The sequence below is a fragment of the Littorina saxatilis genome, linkage group LG5, assembly GCF_037325665.1.
Source record: "Littorina saxatilis isolate snail1 linkage group LG5, US_GU_Lsax_2.0, whole genome shotgun sequence".
NCBI classification, from domain to species: Eukaryota; Metazoa; Mollusca; class Gastropoda; order Littorinimorpha; family Littorinidae; genus Littorina; species Littorina saxatilis.
This window is the reverse complement of record NC_090249.1, coordinates 44,444,163-44,467,097: the sequence shown is the minus strand read 5'-3', so window position 1 is coordinate 44,467,097 and position 22,935 is coordinate 44,444,163. Positions and strand designations below refer to the sequence as shown.

Sequence of the window (22,935 nt, the reverse complement as noted above, 5' to 3'; positions counted from 1 at the left end):
ACATGTTCAATACGCGAAACCACAGTGGACCGTGGCGTTGACATTTGTTACCTGAAGGGAGGAGAAATGAAAGAATTTGTCCCTTTCGCTTTTTACGCATCAAGCGTCGGTGGTGTAACGGTTAGCATGGTTGCCTTCCAAGCAGTCGATCCGGGTTCGACTCCCGGCCGACGCACATTATTTTGTTGGTTTTTAGTCCTCTCGTCTTTATTGTTGTTTTTAATTTGATGTTTGCTATTTGCTACACACTCACACACTTATTTTTTTGTTTTTGTTTTTGTTTTGTGTGGGGTTCTTTTCTTTATTATTTCTCCTAATACTCTTTTGCGTTAAACCTGGGAGAACATATTACTGTAATTACATTGCGTTCAATGTTTCTCTCTCTCTCCTTCTCTCTCTTTCTCTGTTTAAATATCATGTTTTCTATTTTTTCCTGTGATTCATGTGTACCCCCCCATTGAAAGGGGCTGTAGGCCCATATTCAATTAAACTGTGTCAGTGTCAGTGTCAGTGTCTCTTTCTCTGTCTGTCTGTCTCTCTCTCTTTTTCTGTCTGTCTGTCTGTCTGTCTGTCTGTCTGTGTGTCTCTCTCTCTGTCTCTCTCTCTCTCTCTCTCTCTCTCTCTCTCTCAAACAGAGTCACTGTCTGCGTTTTTCACGTGTGCTTGCACATTTTGTGTTCAAACATGTACAGCAACCAGCAATATATTGATGTCATTTTTTCTGTATAATTCACACATCCCATCCCCTGCAACCAACCCCACCCCCTCCTTAGAATAAGCCTTTAGGTTGACAAGTACAAAATGTTCAATAAGCTGAGCCACGCTAAAACAGATGTGCAGAACAGGTGCCAGTGTAAGCTAAAGCGTCACGTCCACAGAGATATATATTGTAGATATATGTGTGTCTATAACTCTGTGGTCACGTCCCACGGTGGACTGTGGCGTTGACATTTTTCACCTGAAGCGGGAACAAATATGAAAATTGTAAGTTTCACAGCGTTTACATGCAAGCGTCGGTGGTGTAACGGTTAGCATGGTTAGCAGTCGATCCGGGTTCGACTCCCGGCCGACGCACTTGTTTTTGTTGGTTCTTGAGTATCTCGTCGTCGTTGTTGTTATTCTGTGTTGTTGTTTGATATTTTTAACACGCCCGGTTGTCGCACACACACACACACACACACTGGTCTGCACACACACACACATACACACACACACATACACACACACACACATAGACACACACACTCTCTCCGCAGTCAATTTTTGACTAAATGTTTTAACATAGACGGGGAATCGAAACGAGGGTTGTGGTGTCTGTCTGTCTGTCTGTCTGTCTGTGCAGAGCGATTCAGAGAAAACTACTAAATTATAAAGTACGCTTTTTACATTTTACAACGTTTTATTTTAAATTTTTTAAATTTTATTATTATTATTTGTTTGTTTGTTTTGTTTTCTCTTCTCTCATCCCTATACCTTTTTATTTGATTGCATATGGCTTGTTTGTTGTATGTTTGTGTGTTAGTCGTGTGTGCCTGTGCGTGTTTTGTGTTTTTTTCTTCTTCTCCTTTATGGACTGGGTGGCCGAGTGGTAACGCACTTGCGCTCGGAAGCGAGTTCGACCCTGGGTCAGGGCGTTAGCAATTTTCTCCCCCCTTTCCTAACCTAGGTGGTGGGTTCAAGTGCTAGTCTTTCGGATGAGACGAAAAACCGAGGTCCCTTAGTGTACACTACATTGGGGTGTGCACGTTAAAGATCCCACGATTGACAAAAGGGTCTTTCCTGGCAAAATTGTATAGGCATAGATAAAAATGTCCACCAAACTACCCGTGTGACTTGGAATAATAGGCCGTGAAAAGTAGGATATGCGCCGAAATGGCTGCGATCTGCTGGCCGATGTGAATGCGTGATGTATTGTGTAAAAAAATTCCATCTCACACGGCATAAATAAATCCCTGCGCCTTGAATATGTGCGCGATATAAATTGCATAAAAAATTAAAAAAATAAAAATCCCTGCGCTTAGAACTGTACCCACGGAATACGCGCGATATAAGCCTCATATTGATCGATTGATTGATTCATAACCTCTCTTCTTTATTGTGGTCTTTCTAACTTTCTTCGGCCGCATTATTTTTATCTATCAATTCGTTGTATGCTTCTTTAGTGAATATTATATGTTTTGTATTTGTTTAAGGACAATCCTTGTAAAATAAAGTTCGTTCGTTCGTTCGTTAGTTCGTTCGTTCTCTCTCTCCTTAACTCTCTGTCTCTCTCTATCAAAGTCCCTGTCTGCGTTTAACCGTGTGCGTGCACATTTTGTGTCAAAACATGTACAGCAACCGGCCAGCAATGTATTGATGTCCGATTTTTTCCTATAAATCAGACAATCCATACCCAGCAACAAGCCTTATAACAAGCCTTTAGGTTGACTATAGTACAACATGTTCAATACGCGAAGCCACACTAACACAGATGTGCTAAACAGGTGTCAGTGTAATCTAAAGCGTCACGTCCCACGGGGGACCGTCGCGTTGACATTTTTCACCTGAAAGGGAGAAATATAGAAATGTTTAACTTTCGCTGTATTTGGATGCGAGCGTCGGTGGTGTAACGGTTAGCATGGTTGCCTTCCAAGCAGTCGATCCGGGTTCGACTCCCGGCCGACGCACTTTTTATGTTGACTTTTTACAATTTATCGTTGATGCGGGGAGGGGCCGAAATTGTTTTCGATTGTTTTGTTGTTTCACATTTTTTAAACACGCCTGGTTGACGCAAACTATTTTTCTTAGTTTCTTTTCTTTTAAACAGACACTATTTGTGTGTGTTAGACTGGCGTTTATTCAATTGTCATCCTCACAAATTGCGTGTGTGTGTATGTAAGTGTGTGTGTTAGTGTGTATTTTAGTGTGTGTATGTTAGTGTGTGTTTGTTAGTGTGTGTTTGTTAGTGTGTGTTTGTTAGTGTGTGTGTTTGTGTATGTGTATGTGTGTGTGTGTGTGTGTGTGTTTGTTTGTATGTGTGTGTGTGTGTGTTTGTGAGCCCGTCTGTGTGTGTGTGTGTATGTGTGTGTGTGTGTCAGTGTGTGTGTGTGTGTGTGTGTGTTTGTGTGTGTGTGTGTGTTTGTAAGCGCGTCTATGTGCGAGCACCAGAACATGTGACTGTCTGTCTGTCTGTCTGACTGTTTTATTTTTTCTATAATTCACACATCCCATCCCCTGCAACTACCACCACCGCCATCTTAAAACCACTAGGTTGACAAGCCAAAATGTTCAACTCGAGAAGCCACACTAAAGCAGATGCGCAGAACATGTGCCTGTGTGAACTGAAGCGTCACGTCCCTCGGAGGACTGTTGCTTTGACATTTTCCACCTGGAGGGGGCGACATAAAAAAGTTGTAATTTTCGCTGCCTTTGCATGCAGCGTCGGTGGTGTAACGGTTAGCATGGTTGCCTTCCAAGCAGTCGATCCGGGTTCGACTCCCGGCCGACGCACTTTTTTTGGTTGGTTTTTGGTTTCGCTCGTCGTTGTTGTTGTTTTGTTTTGTTGTTTGATATTTTTAACACTCCAAATTAAAGCAGGCTATTTTTTCTGAGCTTCCTTTCGTATCGTTTGTTTTTAATGGACAATATTCGTGTTTGTTTGTTTGACTAGTTTGTCAAATTGCCGTCTTCAAAAATTGCACACACACTTATTTTGTTTTGTTTGTGGTTTGTCATGGTTTCTTTTCTGTCTTCTTTCTCCTAATGCTCTAATGTGTTAAAACTAGAAGATAAACAAAAACATTGCTTTAATGTTTTCTCTCTCTCTTTCTCCCTCTCTCTCTTTATCTCTCTCAGTATTGTGTGTTATCTATGTGCATTAAAATTTGTCTCGAGATTTCGGAATTGTCTCCCCCCCCCCCTCCCCTTCGAAATGAACTGAACATAGTTTTAGCGAAAAAAACTTCAGATACAGACTCTCTCCGATTTCTCTCTCTCTCTCTCTCTCTCTCTCTCTCTCTCTCTCTCTCTCTCTCTCTCTCTCTCTCTCTCTCTCTCTCTCTCTCTCTCTCTCTCAAACTGAGTCCCTGTCTGCGTTTTTCACGTGTTCTTGCACATTATTTTTGTGTCAAAACATGTACAGCAACCAGCAATATCTTGATGATATATTTTTCCTATTATTCACCCATCCCATCCCCTGCAACCTCCCCCACCCCCACCTTAGAATAAGCCTTTACGTTGACTAGTACAACATGTTCAATACGCGAAACCACAGTGGACCGTGGCGTTGACATTTGTTACCTGAAGGGAGGAGAAATGAAACAACTTGTAACTTTCGCTTTAAACGCATCTAGCGTCGGTGGTGTAACGGTTAGCATGGTTGCCTTCCAAGCAGTCGATCCGGGTTCGACTCCCGGCCGACGCAGTTTTTTTTGGTTGGTTCTTGAGTATCTCGTCGTCGTTGGTGTTGTTCTGTGTTGTTTTTCGATATTTTTAACACGCCCGGTTGTCGCACACTATTTTTCGTTAGTTTATTTTTTTGTATCGTTTGTTTTAAACGGACAATCATTTTGTTGTGTGTGTAAGACTGGTTTTTATTGTAGTGTCAACCTTAAATATTGGGTGTGTTTGCGTGCGTGCGTGTGTATGTGTGTGTGTGTGTATGTGTGCGTGTGTGTGTGCGTGTGTGTGTGTGCATGTGTGTGTGTGTGTGTGTGTGTGTGTGTGTGTGGGTGTGAGGGCTGGGTGGCCGAGTGGTAACGCACTTGCGCTCGGAAGCGAGAGGTTGCGAATTCGACCCTGGGTCAGGGGGTTAGCAATTTTCTCCCCCCTTTCCTAACCTAGGTGGTGGGTTTAAGTGCTAGTCTTTCGGATGAGACGAAAAACCGAGGTCCCTTCGTGAACACTACATTGGGGTGTGCACGTGAAAGATCCCACGATTGACAAAAGGGTCTTTCCTGGCAAAATTGTATAGGCATAGATAAAAATGTCAACCAAAATACCCGTGTGACTTGGAATAATAGGCCGTGAAAAGTAGGATATGCGCCGAAATGGCTGCGATCTGCTGGCCGATGTGAATGCGTGATGTATTGTGTAAAAAAAATTCCATCTCACACGGCATAAATAAATCCCTGCGCCTTGAATATGTGCGCGATATAAATTGCATTAACAAAAAAATCAAAAAAATCTCTGCGCTTAGAACTGTACCCACGGAATACGCGCGATATAAGCCTCATATTGATTGATTGATTGTGTGTGTGTTTGTGAGCGCGCCTATGTGTGAGCGCCAGAACATGTGACTGTCTGTCTGACCGTTATATTTTTCCTATAATTCACACATCCCCGCCTTCCCCTGCAACAACCACCACCCCAGTCTTAAAACCTCTAGGTTGACCAGTACAAAATGTTAAATTCACGTGGCCACACTAAAGCAGATGCGCAGAACATGTGCCTGTGTGAACTGAAGTGTCACGTCCCTCGGAGGACTGTGGCTTTGACATTTTCCACCTGAAGGGGGAGAAATAATAAAGTTGTAATTTTCGCTGTGTTTGCATGCAGCGTCGGTGGTGTAACGGTTAGCATGGTTGCCTTCCAAGCAGTCGATCCGGGTTCGACTCCCGGCCGACGCACTTTTTGTTGTTGACTTTTTTGTGGTTGTGGGTAAGGGGTGACATTAATGTTTGGGGGGAGTTTAATTTTTTTTTAACATTGTTAATACTGATATTACATTATTGTCGTTTGTCGGTTATATCTACATTCTTTTCAGTGTGTTGATTTATTAATAAATGAATACAGAAATGAATTAATTCATAAAGAATTAGATTAGTACATTGCGAAAAAAGATAAATACATACATTCAGAAAGTACTAATATATCTGCTTTTGTTTATAAATTCAGAAAATCAGTAAATACAATAATTATATGAATAATAAACAATAAAAACTAGAGAAATGAATACATTTAAAAATTAAATTAGAAAAATAAACACAGCAATGCAATAAATAAATTATACTGGGAAACATACTTTTGCCTATAGTGGGTATTTGTTTTAATCACAACAGTTTCTTGGAGTAAAACTACATTTTTTTCATCGCATTTTAAAATTTTCTTTTCGTTCGGGAAACACAGTTTAAAACAATGGGAAATAATATGGATTCTGCATTACCATTTGTCCGGTTCAGAACTCTCACGGCCTCAACGCAAAGTGTCATCTTCGCCCCATTCAATTCTAACGTCTAAACTCAAACAGTACATGTACAGCGTCATCATTTGACCGGCTATTCCGCAATGCTGTACAGTGGAACCTCTCTTGTGAGACTCCTCCACTAGAAAACTACCTTTACTATAGGACCTCGTTTTCTCAGACGTTATCTTTACAGTGTCACAAAGTTTACTTCTTATTTTAAATTCCCTCTTTGTAAAGACCTACATTTAAGGGATTTCGGGTGTTCCTAAAACAGAGGTTTCGCTCTACTTCCGTTTTGACCAACACATGAACACTTCAATACAGGTCAGCCCGGAAAAACCCCTCTGATGTTTCTAAAAATACATGTACATACAGCCTGCGCCTCCATACTAAGCCAAGTGTCAATCAAGACTGACATTTGACGACCCCCCCCCCCCCCCCCTCCCCGCCACTCCCTCCCGGCCAAAGGATAAAGACTGACAAAACTCCACAAGCGTCGGTGGTGTAACGGTTAGCATGGTTGCCTTCCAAGCAGTCGATCCGGGTTCGACTCCCGGCCGACGCACTTTTTATTTCAATTTAAATCATGTCCTCTTACTTTTTGCCATTTTTATCTATTTCTAAAATTCAGCATCACATCCTCTGCGTTCATTTGTAGCTATTTTTTTTTTAGTTTTATTTTTTTTTACAAGGATGCAACAAAAAAACAAACAAAACAAAACAAACAAACAGACAAACAAACAAGAAAAAACGCAAAGCAGTGTGAACAATCTAAATTGAAATCAGACCTCAATCCACCTGCCAAAACAAATCTGTTGAAAATGTTGCACTTGAATTACTTGAAGTTTAACACGTCGACCCCTCGGCCTCATCTTCTCTTTTTTGCCGAAGGTTTATTTTCATCTCGTAACATTTTCATTCCACACAAAAACCTGCGCAACAGGTGTTAAAAGGAAGACAAACTATGCATCTTTCTTTGACATTATCATTCAATCTAATCCCACACTACTCTTATTTGCCAGATGGCGCACAGAGAGAAAAACGGATTTTTGAGGGGGTTATTCAAATCAGTCCACAAACACGCGTCGTCGTGCGATATATGATGTCACCTGCGAGGAGTGAAGTAGAGAAACGTCATAAATTGTCAGCTAAAACAGAATTAACCAAATGATTTTATTTAGTGAGGGACTAAAGAAAAAAAAACCGATGGACGGACGGACAGTCAGAGAAACAGACAGACAGACTTACAGACAGAAAAGCATACACACAGACCGAACGACTGACTTTTAATGAAACCCAGACACGTATTACAGTTTTGAGCAGTAAGAACAAAAGAGAGGGAATTTGAAGAAATAAAGAAAGATAGAAATACAAAGACATACATACATAAAAGAAGGAAATAAAGGAGGACATACAAAAGAAAGAAAGAAAGAAAGAAAGAAAGAAATAAAGAAAGAAGTTAGAACAACAACAAAAAACAAAGCATACACAGAAACAAATAAACAAAACACACAACAGAAAAAAGAGAGGGAAACAGGAATAATGTTCCAATAAAACAGAACGATGTGCTCAGTCACACCGCATACTTCTTCTTCTTCTGCGTTCGTGGGCTGAAACTCCCACGTACGTGTATGACCGTTTTTTACCCCGCCATTTAGGCAGCCATACGCCGTTTTCGGAGGAAACATGCTGGGTATTTTTGTGTTTCTATAACCCACCGAACTCTGACATGGATTACAGGATCTTTTTTGTGCGCACTTGGTCTTGTGCTAGCGTGTACACACGGGGGTGTTCGGACACCGAGGAGAGTGCACACAAAGTTGACTCTGAGAAATAAATCTCTCGCCGAACGTGGGGACGAACTCACGCTGACAGCGGCCAACTGGATACAAATCCAGCGCGCTACCGACTGAGCTACATCCCTGCCCACACCGCATACTTATGCATGAGGTTTTCTTTTTGTGGCCTGGGTACGATTGAAACCCCACTAATACGTTCATCATGCACACAAAGTCTCTATATACTTGACATTTAACCCTACTCCTAACAAGCGTCGGTGGTGTAACGGTTAGCATGGTTGCCTTCCAAGCAGTCGATCCGGGTTCGACTCCCGGCCGACGCACTTTTTATTCAAAATCAAGTACTTTCTAGTAGAAAGAAAGAAGACAAAATAGCAGAGAGTAAAAATCGAAATTTGTATTTGACACTATTTTTTTGCTTTGTCAAAGTTAAATTCCCCAAGAGTTGAACTGTTATGCCTTTTCCCCTTGATCATACGTATATCGGAAGTCACTTTCAAATGTCCTAGCCACAGTTACTGTTTTGTTCTCTTTTAAATACATCAATTTCTAATCAAAATTTCAACAAATACTACGTTTCGAAACTACTTGAGTTCTCTAACCCGCCAGAAGTAATCCTACGTATTACAGGTTGCAGCAAACCGCACTTTCATGGGAGAGAAATATTTATCCAGCGTTCATTTATTCACCTTTTTGTGCAGGAAGAACAAAAGAAAGACAAGTTTTAAAGAAAGAGAGATAGAAAGAAAAAAACAATGAAAAAATCAAGGAGGACAGAAAGAAAGAAAGTAAGAAAGAACAATTCGCGTAAGGCGAAATTACTATATTTAGTGAAGCTGTGGAACTCACAGAATGAAACTGAACGCACTGCATTTTGTCACAATGACCGTAGTCCGCCGCTCGTGCAAAAGGCAGTGAAATTGACGAGCCTGTTTAGCGCGGTAGTGGTTTCGCTGTGCTGCATAGTACGCTTTTCTGTGCCTCTCTTTGTTTTAACTTTCTGAGCGTGTTTTTAATCCAAACATATCATATCTGTATGTTTTTGGAATCAGGAACCGACAAGGAATAAGATGAAATTGTTTTTAAATCAATTTCGGAAATTTAATTTTGATCATAATTTTTATATTTTTAATTTTCAGAGATTGTTTTTAATCTAAATATAACATATTTATATGTTTTTGGAATCAGAAAATGATGGAGAATAAGAACACACAAGTACGTTACCGACGTCTACCTATAAACTAGTTCGGTGCTTTTTCACAAGAAGGCTGCCGTATGTGTCGATGAATGAAGGAAGAAGACGGGCGCAGTGGCGTGGTGGTAAGACGTCGGCCTCCTAATCGGGAGGTCGTGAGTTCGAATCCCGGTCGCTGCCGCCTGGTGGGTTAAGAGTGGAGATTTTTCCGATCCCAGGTCAACTTATGTGCAGACCTGCTAGTGACTTAACCCCCTTCGTGTGTACACGCAAGCACAAGACCAAGTGCGCACGGAAAAGATCCTGTAATCCATGTCAGAGTTCGGTGGGTTATGGAAACACGAAAATACTCAACATGCCTACTCAACGAAAGCGGAGTGAAGCTCAGAGTATAGTGTGGGGAACCCAAATGAGCAAACGAGCTCACACGTAACCAGACAATTCTGGAACGCTGAAGAAGAAGAAAGAAGAATGAAGGAAGAGCAGTTCTTGTGAAAGACCAATCAGTATGTTCTGTGTCTGTTCAGTTTTCATCAGTTCATACTGCGAAATTGCACCTCATTGCCGAGAAAGGATGTTTAGTGCATATTATTTCAAAATGAGGAAGATAAATTGGCAACCAATCCGATTTTCGCTGCATAGGAATGTATTTCATATCAAAATAAAACTGTCACTATATAATATTATGTTATTCTGCTTTTGTTTGATTGTTTAATTTAACAATAATGGTCATGTTTTTTGTTTTGTTGTTAATTTGAGGCCACACACACACACACACACACACACACACACACACACACACACACACACACACACAAACACACACACACACACACACATACACATACACACACACTCCTCAACTGTCATTCTTATTAGGTGAACAAAAGAATTGTTGTTCAAGCGCCTGTGGCAGCTCACCTTCCAGTGCGAGGACTGTCACAGACGATCCTGACGTCCAGGACCCTGGGGTTGCTGTGGAGACGCGTGCACAGCGTGTTGTCCGTCACGTTCTCGCTGTTGCCAACGTACACCTCAAGGTCATGCAACTCTGAAAGACACCGCGTAAATCACAGCTATAACTTTCATGCCATCGGTCTACGAATGAATTTTCGATTCAAGTTAAGATTTTTTAAGCGAAAATAAATGTACCAACTAAGCCCTTTTTCGAAGTTTCACTAGTCTACAGCCAGTGTGGACATCATGGTCAAGGTCATGCAGTCTTGGAGGAAGTCGGGTCAAATAAGGTCAAACGATCATGAATGCTCACGTTATCGATTCAACGTTCCTACTATTTTGGCTTGAAAATATACCAGAAAAATAAAGCAGTGTAAAAATGAAGCCTCCCGTCAGTTTGACTTTTTGTCGAAAAATCAAGCTGACTTAAGATGTAAACACACACACACACACATACACGCACGCACGCACGCACGCACGCACGCACGCACACACACGCACGCACGCACGCACGCACGCACACACACACACACGCACTCACATGTTTTACCCTTAGTGTTGATATTACTCACTATTGGCGTCACTGCCGTATAATCGAACGCTACGAATGTGCTCGATCTGACCCATGTCCACCAACCAAAATGGGTTGTATTCCGGATCTGCCCACAGAAGAAGAAAATACATTCAATGTCCATGAATATTGAGCAGCTAGGTCATTCTCTGGAGGCGGCCAGAACCGTTTGACCTTTGACAAGGCACACACACAAAAATGATACCTTTTTACATTTTGTCAAGTTTAGACTAAATGTTTTAACATAGAGGGGGAATCGAGACGAGGGTCGTGGTGTGTGTGTGTGTGTGTGTGTGTGTGTGTGTGTGTGTGTGTGTGTCTGTGTGTGTGTCTGTCTGTCTGTCTGTGCGTGTGTGTGTGTAGAGCGATTCAGACCAAACTACTGGACCGATCTTTATGAAATTTGACATGAGAGTTCCTGGGAATGATATCCCCAGATATTTTTTCATTTTTTCGATGAATACTTTTGATGACGTCATATCCGGCTCTTTGTAAAAGTTGAGGCGGCACTGTCACACCCTCATTTTTCAATCAAATTGATTGAATTTTTTGTAAAACAATCTTCCACGAAGGCCGGACTTCGATATTGCATTTCAGCTTGGTGGCTTAAAAATTAATTAATGACTTTGGTAATTAAAAATCTGAAAAGTGTAATAATTTTTTTTTTTATATAAAACGATCCAAATTTACGTTCATCTTATTCTACATCATTTCCTGATTCCAAAAACATATAGATATGATATGTTTGGATTAAAAACACGCTCAGAAAGTTAAAACGAAGAGAGGTACAGAAAAGCGTGCTATGCAGCACAGCGAAACCACTACCGCGCTGAACAGGCTCGTCAGTTTCACTCCGTTATGCACAAGCGGCGGACTACGGTCATTGTGAAAAAATGCAGTGCGTTCAGTTTCATTCTGTGAGTTCCACAGCTTGACTAAATGTAGTAATTTTGCCTTACGCGACAAATTTTACGTAGAGGGGGGAATCGAGACGAGGGTCGTGGTGTATGTGTGTGTGTCTGTGTGTAGAGCGATTCAGAGTAAACTACTGGACCGATCTTTATGAAACTTTACATGAGAGTTCCTGGGTATGATATCCACAGACCTATTATTCATTTTTTTGATAAATGTCTTTGATGACGTCATATATCCGGCTTTTCGTGAAAGTTGAGGCGGCACTGTCACGCTCTCATTTTTAAACCAAATTGGTTGAAATTTTGGTCAAGTAATCTTCGACAAAGCCCGGACTTTGGTATTGCATTTGAGTTTGGAGGCTTAAAAATTAATTCATGAGTTTGCTCATTAAAGTTGTCATTAAAATCGATTTTTCGCAAACAGATTTAAAATTGATTGCATCGTATTCTTCATCACATTCTGAATCTAAACATATTACATATGTCATGTTTACTCTTAAAATGTGATCACAATTAACGAAAACAGAATAATTAGTCTTACGATTAAAATTTAAGAAATCGATCCAAAAATGATTTCATCTTATTCTTTATCATTTCCTGATTCCAAAAACATATAGATATGATAGGTTGTATTCAAAACAAGCTCAGGAAGTTAACAAGAATACAGAAAAGCGCGCTTTCCTGCTTAGCACAATTCGCTACCGCGCTAATCTGGCGTGTCAATATCGCTACGTTTTGCACGTGGAAGGTGAGCGATTCCCTTCACGCGGGTATTGACGAAGCAGTACTGTCTTGGTGAAAAAATACAGTGCGTTCAGTTCATTTTGTGAGTTCGACAGCTTGACTAAATGTAGTAATTTCGCCTTACGCGACTTGTCTTTCTTGATTGCTTTTCTCACACCTCGCGACATTTGTTTCTAGCTCAAGACTTGTTCGTGTCGGCAAACATGTTTACCGCCACATATGCGTCCAGGGTCTTACACGGGCTCAGAGCATCCTTCAGCCTGGACACTTAGGCCAAACAAAAATATATGGTTTTTTTTTTCGTGTTTTTTTCCTCGTCTTTTACACCTGTTCCATGTTCCGTTGTGCTCTCACACCGCCCCGTCCCTGCACTCACTCCTCCATCCACATCTGAATTTCGTTCCGCTGCCAGAAAAATATATGTTGTTTTAGGGTAACCGGACCGACCCTATTTTTTCCCGCCGACCCATAAACTTTTTTTTCATTTCTCAAAATCAAAACCTTTTGGCACATTTTGCGAACCATACAGAGACTAAGGGAAGTAACCTCCTTTAAAATCGACTAAATTAAAATTTAAAATTGTTTTGTTTTGTTTTTTAAAAAGCCGACCTACCGACCCAATTGTTTTTGGTCACGTTACCCTAAACCAACACATATTGTTGTTTGGCCTTATCACAATTCAACGGCCTGGCTGGCCCCTGTGCTGAATGGGACATTTCTGTCAATGACTTAACTTTGCAGATTGACATATAGATGTCACTTACACAATTGATTCACAATTTGCACAGCCATGCTGCTGATTGTTTAGCTTGTGTCAAAGTAAAATGTTCTTATTCCACACGAAAGCTGGCACAAATGTGGCGGCGAACTTGACAGTGTAGGCGGACAAGACTGTACCTTTAAGGCCTCGGTCGCTATGTAACTTCACGAAGGAAGAGTTAGGAGGGAGTGGGTAGGTGGGAGGAGGTGTGAGGAATTAAGTGGGGGTGGAGCTGCGAGAGAATGGAGCGAAGGAGAGGGGCAGGAGGCAGGGGGGGGGGGGGGGGGGTACTGGTCTCACGTCAAGTCTAAGATGCCGACGACGTCGGCAGCCAGAGATACAACAGAATGAAACAGGGGGGGGGGGGGGGGGTGGGGGAGGTACTGGTCTCACATCAAGTCTAAGATGCCAACGACGTCGGCAGCCAGAGACACAACAGAATGAAACACAAGAAAACATTTAACAGTGAACATTACAATACATATAACAGCACCATTATTTTTGCTGAACAGACGCACAGAGAAGGTTAATTTCTGATCTTCCTGGGGGCAGTCTAGTGTTTGTCGACTGTTTCCTCCAAAGGAAAAGTCAGCTATAGAAGCTATAGCGGCTTTTTTAACTGTTAGAAGAAACCAGCTACGAGGAACTAAACTAACACTTTATTGAATAGCCTGAACCAAACGAACAGCTTCACAGCATACTAACCTCAAACTGACCTCACACATTCCCCCCCAGCTCCCACCATCACCTCAGCCCCTCCTTTTATTTTGAAAACATGTTCATCCGTTTTTGTTCTATGCCCTCAAACTGAAAAAACACAATTCCCTTCATCAGGTGGCCCCATAAATACTCCCTTTGAAAACAAATATGTAGCAGAAACGGCGAGAGAAAATAAGTCAAGTTTTGGCGGTCGAAGTAACTACCAGTAAATACGACCTCGCAAACAAACTCGACACTTTCAGAAAAGTTTCTAGGAGTTTGGACTAGAAAAGGACCACTGTGTTTCAATCATCCTTCGGTGACATTGAAATCACAGACTGAAACTCCATCTGTGAAAACTGAGAGTTCCGTTGAAATTACACGTTGGAAATACGTCTGTAGACAAAGATTGTATGTCTAGCCAGTCACTTTCCACATGTTGAAACTTTCCGGGTACACCATATACTTTTGCAGATTGTTCTGTTTCTGCGGTTAAGCTTTCGCGCGTTAAGTATGCTGGTTATAAGGACAGATAGACAGACATACCGACACACAGACAGGCATATACACACGCATGCACGCACACACGCAGGCACGCAGGCACACACACATACACACACACACACACACTCACACAGGCGCACGCACGCACACACACACACACACAAAACCACACACTTCCTACTGTCACCGTCCTTCTCACCCTCCCCCTCCTACCCCCTACCCCCACCCCCATCCCCCAACCACAAACAGCTCTCTTAGCCCCGTCCCCAAAGTCATTATCAGTGGCTTTGCCCTAACGTCCCTGGGGGTGGACCCGTGTCATCATTGATTTAGCAGACACTGCTTCACATCAGCAAGCGATACTATTGCACGTGATCCGCGAACCCCCTGTCTACCGTACTATTGTCCACTGGGACATATTGCACTGCCGCTCCTCCATGCACTGTCATGACAGTGCGACTGTCTGGAGCTAGGTGGAAATGGGCCGGCTTGATGTACGATTAAAATGGTACAAACAAAGAAACAAGAAGAGCAAACGCTCGATCGAGTCACTTTCGCAGTTCTGAATATTATATGAGGCATCAGATGGACAGGAAGAAATTGCTATTCACAACACAATGAGTCACGTTCACATAAAATTTGAGCCCGGTCACTTTTATAGTTTCCGAGAAAAGCCCAACGTTAAGTTGTGTGTTGCCGAACAGAAAAGGCTAGTTATCTCCCTTGTTTTTCTGATAACGTTCGTAAAAGGCTACAGATGTAAATACTTTGATGTAAAGAATAATCCTACAAAGTTTCAATCACATCCGATGAACTTTGTCAAAGATATAAAATGTCTAATTTTTCCTTTGACGCTGACCTGTGACCTTGAAAAAGGTCAAAGGTCAACGAAACCATCGTTAAAGTGTAGAGGTCATTGGAGGTCACGACTAAACAAAATATGAGCCCGATCGCTTTGATAGTTTCCGAGATACTTTGTCAAAGATATAAAATGTCTAATTTTTCCTTTGACGCTGACCTGTGACCTTGAAAAAGGTCAAAGGTCAACGAAACCATCGTTAAAGTGTAGAGGTCATTGGAGGTCACGACTAAACAAAATATGAGCCCGATCGCTTTGATAGTTTCCGAGAAAAGTCCAACGTTAAGGTGGTGTCTACGGACGGCCGGCCGGACGGCCGGCCGGCCGGCCGGACGGCCTGCCGGACAGACTAACACTGACCGATTACATAGAGTCACTTTTTCTCAAGTGACTCAAAAAGAAAGAAAAAAGAAATAATGAAAATATAAAGAAAGGAGATTTAATTTTAACTCTCTCTCTGTCTGTCTGTCTGTCTCTCTGTCTGTCTGTCTATCTGTCTGTCTGTCTGTCTGTCTGTCTCTCGCTCTCTCTCCCTCTCTTTTTCTCTCTCTCTCTCTCTCTCTCTCTCTCTCTCTCTCTCTCTCTCTCTCTCTCTCTCTCTCTGTGATATTGTTGCGTAAGTGTACACCATTCGATTACAAGCAAATGATGTTCTTCGAATTCGATCAATCGCTCCCACCCATTTTGCTTCTTCCCACCTCTTCGTAGGACTTGGTTGTCACTTGCTATATTCCGGGTTCGAATTCCTAACATGTCAACGGGTTTTAACTGCTCGGCAAATGCCGTATCTAAGAAGCACGTGAACATAACGACGATGATAATCGGGAATCGTACGTTGAAGAGTAAGACCGGTTTCACCCTTCTTATTGATGTAATTGGCTATCAAAGTTGCGTGGCATTTTCGAGTGAAACATTCCAAGTGAGTCTTAGCTAAAGTACAGCGATTGACCCTCGAACTTTTGAGATCAAATTCACCAGAGAGCATTTTTTTGAACAACCTTTAAACGGACAGTCCTTCCCTTGTAAACGATTACCGGCACGGTTGGCCTAGTGGTAAGGCGTCCGCCCCGTGATCGGGAGGTCGTGGGTTCGAACTCCGGCCGGGTCATACCTAAGACTTTAAAATTGGTAATCTAGTGGCTGCTCCGCCTGGCGTCTGGCATTATGGGGTTAGTGCTAGGGCTGGTTGGTCCGGTGTCAGAATAATGTGACTGGGTGAGACACGAAGCCTGTGCTGCGACTTCTGTCTTGTGTGTGGCGCACGTTATATGTCAAAGCAGCACCGCTCTGATATGGCCCTTCGTGGTCGGCTGGGCGTTAAGAAAAACCCAAAACAAAACAAAGAAATTGTAAACGATTCGGGTAACCGCCACCCCAAATCTGGCTGGACTGTTTACATGGGAAAAGATTATCCCTCCATTTGGACACATAGGCCCTATCCAACATCCACAGCCTGAACTGTCTCTGTGCAGAGTGAGAATTGTGTGATGAATTATTTTAAAGATTGTCTCCGGTGTCAGCTAAGACATTAACTCGCCAAAACAGTTCACTTTGCACATAAGACATCAGTGTATTAATGTTCGATTGTGCTTTTGATTTGGGTTATAAGTAATGCGATGTGGTGCCCAAAAACAAATGTCCATGTTTATTTACAATGAAATGTTAAGTCCTTTGTACTGGAAACTTGCATCCTCCCAGTAAGGTAATACATTGCACTACGTTGCAAGCCCCTGGAGCAAATTTTTTATTAGTGCTTTTGTGAACAAGAAACAATTGACAAGTGGCTCTACCCCATCTCCCCCCTTTCCCCGTCGCGATATAACCTTCGTGGTTGACAACGACGTTAAACACCAAATAAAGAAAGAAAGAATTTACAATGAAAATGGACATTAAAGTGTTCTTATCTTATCTTATCTTATCTCAGACAGCACCCAGACTGTTGATGTTCAGTGTGTGTGCAAGTGTGGGGGGGGGGGGGGGGGCGGCGGTCTTGTCTCATGTTAAATTCTGACCAGATCGAAGATGGTGACCCGGATTGTTTTAAGGAGAAAGTCTATGCCTTTGAAAGTTCAGCCGGGTTCATACCGGTTCTCCAATTTGCCCTCCCCTATTTCCTTGGTTTCAGCCCACTCTTTCATTCGTGTCGCCTAACACGAGAAGACAAGGTGTGAGGGAAAAGAGGATTCTCTCCGTCTCAGTGTCCCCATGACTGGCCTCAGCAAAGACAGGGGCGACAACCCAAGTGGACGTTAACGTGATGAGAAGGGACTGAGAGAACACCGAGGGATTTCCTCCTCTTCCTGCTTGTCTCTCGTTACTGGTCTCTGTTGCTAATCACTGTTGTTTTGAGTGATCTCTTTCTGTTTCTGTCTGTCTCGGCTTATGTATGTCTCTCTCTCTCGTCTATATTGCTTATGCCACAACCCTCGTAAAATAAAATTTGATTTGATTTGATTTCTCTCTCTCTCTCTCTCTCTCTCTCTCTCTCTCTCTCTTGAACATTTGAACATTTACCATTTAGTCAACAAAGTGCCTGATGTTTGTGTATTTTTGAACAAACAACCACAGCTCGTACATCTTTTTGGTGTTTGCGAAACACGTCTAGATTCGCGTGTTTCGGACAGCCTGATTGATATTCCAAATTACTCTGTTTTACGACGCGATAGTGCACAGACTGGCCAAACAGGTATTGCTCTGTATGTCCATCGGTCTATTGCTGGCATTGTGAAGCGAAGGGCCGATCTTGAAGATGAAAATGTGGAATGTTTGTGGGTGGAGTTGAAAAATGGTAAATCCTCGCCTTTGTTAATATGTTATATATATCGGAATCCTGCTGAAACAACAAGTTGGAATGATGATTTTGTTTTAATGATGGACAGAGCAAAACGTCGTGATGAGAATGTACTATTGCTTGGTGATTTTAACATTAATTTACAGAGACCCCAAACAACTTGGGGCTCAACCACTGCTCTATTTGGTCTTCACCAGCTAGTTAAAACCCCTACAAGAGAAACCAATAATTCATCTACCCTTATTGATCACATTTATACTGATGATAAGACCACTGTTTCAAATGTTCAAGTAGTACACTCCACTTTCAGTGATCATTATTCTGTTTTTTGCTCGATTGTTCTGAGATTGCCCAAATCACAGCATAAAGGTCATACAACTATCGAGTACAGAAGTTTTAAATACTTTGACGAGTCTGCCTTTTTCTGTGATCTTAATCGAGCGCCATTTCAAAGCGTATTTAATTGCAGTAACGCAGATGATGCTTGCAATCTTTTCCATGAGATTTTGTGTTCCATTATTGATAAACACGCTCCACTACGTCAGCATAGGGTGAAACATCCCCACCTGCCCCCTTGGTTGACATCGGACATTATTGAGGCTATGGCGTTGCGTGATTTCTTTAAAGAACATAACATGAAAAGCGAGTACAAATTACAAAGGAATGAAGTTTTGAAAACGGTAAGGCAAGCAAAAGCAGATTATTTTAATAAATTGCTTTCTGATAAGAGAGATACTTCTACAATTTGGCGAGCAATGAATGAAGTTCTTGATAAATCTCGAAAGAGATCGACCAATTCTCCGTCACAAATAACTCCAGAAGAGTTTAATCAACACTTTATTTCGCTCGCAGAGAAACTGAAAGCCTGTCTCACGCAGAATGAGTCCCTTGATATTGATGTCTCTCTAGAAAAATTAAAAACATTTTGTGGACAAAAGTTGACTCAAAACGAAACGTTTTCTATTCCACCCATTACTGTCCACGAGGTTGGAAAACTGATAGAACAGATGGCGAATAAAAAGTCAATGGGTCCCGATAAGATTCCTGTCCGGTTGCTCAAACTTGCTTTACCATACATAATTGATTCACTGACTTATGTCTACAACCTTGGCATACAACAAAACGTTTTTCCCTCTATTTTAAAATGTGCCAAGGTAGTGCCACTCCCAAAAAGCAAGGATCTTACGGACCCTAACAACTTTCGACCAATTTCCCTCTTACCTGTTTTATCTAAGCCTTTGGAGAAGCATATTCAGAAATATTTACTGGAATATATGGAACGAATGAATTTGTTTCATCCATTTCAGTCTGGATTTCGCTCTAAGCATTCATGCCACACTGCTCTCAGCTCTTTATGTGAAACTTGGTTATCAGCTATTAATGAGTCCGAAGTAACAGGAGCGTTATTCCTGGACTTTAAAAAAGCCTTTGACCTTGTAGACCACTCCTTATTATTAAAGAAATTACAATGCTACTTAAAAGATGACTCTGCTTGTGCCTTCTTCGAATCATATCTTTCAAAAAGGGAACAATATGTATTCATCAACTGTAAAACTTCGTCGAATGATTTTGTCAAAAGTGGTGTGCCTCAAGGGTCTGTATTAGGACCTATATTGTTCTGTATTTATATAAATGATTTACCTCTTCATGTGTCAGATGAGAAAGTAAGATGTGAGTTCTTTGCGGATGATTCATCAATCCACACCAGTCAGAAGTCTTTGGTAGCCGTCAACCAATCTCTTCAAAAAAGTATAGATGAGATGACAGAATGGTGCACCACTAATGCAATGGTTATTCACCCTGTTAAGACGAAAAGTATGGTGATTACAACTAGACAAAAACACCAATTAAAACCCTTACAACTTCAACTGTCAATTGATTCAACTCAAGTGCAACAAGTTAAAGAGCATAAATTATTAGGGGTTACCGTTGATCAAGAATTGAAATGGCAAACTCACTTGAGTAAAATTTGCAAATTAGTATCTAAAAATTTGTACTTATTGTCTAAATTAAGACATTATGCCGATGTGGAAGCACTCAAGTTGTTTTATTACGCTCACATAATGCCCCATATCAACTTTGCTTCAACACTTTGGGATAACTGCAGTGATGTTCATCTCAAACGACTCAATTCTCTTCATCGCCGTGCTGCAAAACTAATTCTGCATGAGTCAAATAAGCCAACAGATGATAAATTAAAGCTCCTTAATTTCCTTCCCTTGAAAGATCAGTTGACGCTAAACAAGGCTGTCTTTATGTACAAAGTAATTAACAATAATGTTCCTGGATATTTAAAATCACATTTCAGACATGCCACAAAAAGATATGGGTCCCAGAACCTGATTCCCCCCATCCCTCGTCTAGACTTGTATAAGTCAAGTTTAGCCTTCTCGGGAGCGTCTCTATGGAATTCCATACCCCTACCCCTCCGAAATGCCTCTTCTGTGAAAACGTTTAGGCGCCAGTTTCATTCCCGCTTAATGGGTAAATAGAACACTTTTCATGTCTGATATTTTAGTGCTTTTTACATTTAGTCAAGTTATGTTTGTATTTTGATTTGTTCTTTATGTGTATGTATTGATAATGATATACATGCGATTAATTGGGACAATTCCTCCCCACATTTGTTTTCTCCCTTTTGTTATTAGTTGTTTTGGATGTTTATATGCAATGCATTATTGCAACTATGCTGCAATTTCCACCCTATATTGTTTTTCCCATTTTTGAATGTGAACCATAACCCCTTTCTTATTACTATTTACATTGTGTACGTCTGTAAGTAACAATAACCTTGTCAATTTTACTATCTATATTATGTGCGTCTGTATTAAGTGTTTGTATAAGGGACAGGTTGTAAGATTAGGCTTTGCCTAAAACCTCTATCCTTTGGTAATAAAGTTCAGTTTCAGTTTCAGTTTCAGTTTCTCTCTCTCTCTCTCTCTCTCTCTCTCTCTCTCTCTCTCTCTCTCTCTCTCTCTTTTTTTTCTCTCAGTTTTTCTGTCTCCGTCTGTCTTTGTCTCTGTCTTTCTTTGTCGACATGATTGTCTGTGTGAATGTTTTTTCTGTCTCACTTTGTCACTATATCTCTCTCGCTTTCACACACACTTACACACACACACACATACCCATGGCACACACCCATGCACACACACACACGCACACACCCATGCACACACACTGGCACTGGCACACACACACACACACACACACACACACACACACACACACGCACGCACGCACGCACATACAACACGTACACACACACACACACACACACACACACACACACACATACACACACACACACTTTCCAAAGCACATCCAAAAATGCAGCCAATTATTTCTTCCAGTACGGGCACAAGTGTTCTTCTGAAGAACACAAGGAGAACATAAAATGATCAAATACTAATGACACAGGCATTTCAAGTATAGAGACCCCCCCCCCCCCCCCTCACAAGACTAAATCAATCATGTTTGTTCATTTTGTCCGTCCGCCCGACCGTCTATCTGTCTGTGCGTCCGTCAGTCTGAACATATTATAAACTTATGAGTCCGAATTTAGCAAATTTTGAATGAAGATTAGGAGTAGAAAAAGGCCATGTCCACAGTTATGGGAACACAGATATTGCGTAATTTGTTGCTCAGATCCATTAATTTTGCGTGTTACTGTCTCACAACTCCAGGAAAGAAAGCAAAAGGAAATCTTTTAGAACAAAACCATATTTTGGGGGACATCATATTAAAACCGCATAGCATATTGATCGTATAATCCATAAACGCGTTTTGTTGTTGGTGCTAATGACAAATAGGTGTGTGTGTGTGTGTGTGTGTGTGTGTGTGTGTGTGTGTGTGTGTGTGTGTGTGTGTGTGGGGGGGGGGTCTACAGGAAATATCAAAAATGGAAAAAGAAACTGATATATGGTAAGAAAGAAAAAAGCGAATACACTGAACAGGATTGACCCCCCACACACACACACACACGCGCGCACACACCACACAACCGCACCGCAACCCCCCACCCTCCCCACACACACAAACAACTTTCTCTTGAAATCAGGAACAGAAGGTAATTAAATCTTTCTTCAGTTTCAAATTCTGGAGAGAAAACAAAGGTCGGGCAGTGTCACCTTGCGGCCTCGTTGTTGACATAAAGGTACCCTCCTCCCTGTGTAGACAGCCTTGTACATCACCACAGATCCGTCCAGGTTTGTACGTGGGGCTAAACAATCCTTCCACTTGGACACATACAACAAATTTACAGCCTGCCTGCTCTCTGCGCAGAGTGGGATTTTTGGTTGAATTGATTTCGCAAAGGGGGTTTCCTTGATTGAGCAAAGTCTCAGTACTGAAATGTCAGCGCCAAAGCTTGGCGCAACAAACTTCGTAAAGTAGACTTCGCCCACATTAATATCAGGCTTAACTGATACTTATGTCAATCTGCGACATCAGTTCAGTACAAAACATCCACAATTTGACTGCAGATGCTGGTGTGTGTCTATGTATAACGATGCTTAAAAATCATCCAATGCAATCGCCAGAATAGATATTTTATTGGTGTGCATGGTAGTTACAACAGGAAGAAAGGTAATCTTTCTTTATTTGGTGTTTAACGTCGTTTTCAACCGTTCAAGGTTATATCGCGACGGGGAAAGGGGGGCGGGATGGAATAGAGCCACTTGTTAATTGTTTCTTGTTCACAAAAGCACTAATAAAACAAGAAGAGCAAACGCTCGATCGAGTCACTTTCGCAGTTCTGAATATTATATGAGGCATCAGATGGACAGGAAGAAATTGCTATTCACAACACAATGCATACCTGAAGCATACCTGTGACCTTGAAAAAGGTCAAAGGTCACCAAAGCAGACGTCAAAGTGTAGAGGTCACTGGGAGTCACGTTCACATAAAATTTGAGCCCGGTCACTTTTATAGTTTCCGAGAAAAGCCCAACGTTAAGTTGTGTGTTGCCGAACAGAAAAGG

The 22,935-nt window shown here is 41.6% G+C and overlaps 1 protein-coding gene and 7 non-coding genes across 8 annotated transcripts in view; 7 read left to right on the top strand and 1 right to left on the bottom strand.

Annotated features, from left to right (window-relative positions):
* The window catches only part of LOC138965948 (uncharacterized), a gene marked incomplete in the record, with an annotated part of 76,039 nt that overhangs the window by 5,158 nt on the left and 47,946 nt on the right, over positions 1-22,935 (bottom strand). The window contains 2 exon segments of the mRNA XM_070338031.1: positions 10,079-10,208; positions 10,687-10,773. Of these exon segments, the coding sequence (XP_070194132.1) occupies positions 10,079-10,208; positions 10,687-10,773 (217 nt within the window).
* On the top strand, positions 104-175 carry Trnag-ucc (transfer RNA glycine (anticodon UCC)). The gene has a single exon. It is a non-coding gene; the product is annotated as a tRNA-Gly (tRNA).
* Trnag-ucc (transfer RNA glycine (anticodon UCC)) lies at positions 2,595-2,666 on the top strand. Its single transcript has one exon. It is a non-coding gene; the product is annotated as a tRNA-Gly (tRNA).
* Positions 3,418-3,489, top strand: Trnag-ucc (transfer RNA glycine (anticodon UCC)). Its single transcript has one exon. It is a non-coding gene; the product is annotated as a tRNA-Gly (tRNA).
* Trnag-ucc (transfer RNA glycine (anticodon UCC)) lies at positions 4,331-4,402 on the top strand. The gene has a single exon. It is a non-coding gene; the product is annotated as a tRNA-Gly (tRNA).
* On the top strand, positions 5,535-5,606 carry Trnag-ucc (transfer RNA glycine (anticodon UCC)). The gene has a single exon. It is a non-coding gene; the product is annotated as a tRNA-Gly (tRNA).
* On the top strand, positions 6,657-6,728 carry Trnag-ucc (transfer RNA glycine (anticodon UCC)). The gene has a single exon. It is a non-coding gene; the product is annotated as a tRNA-Gly (tRNA).
* On the top strand, positions 8,214-8,285 carry Trnag-ucc (transfer RNA glycine (anticodon UCC)). Its single transcript has one exon. It is a non-coding gene; the product is annotated as a tRNA-Gly (tRNA).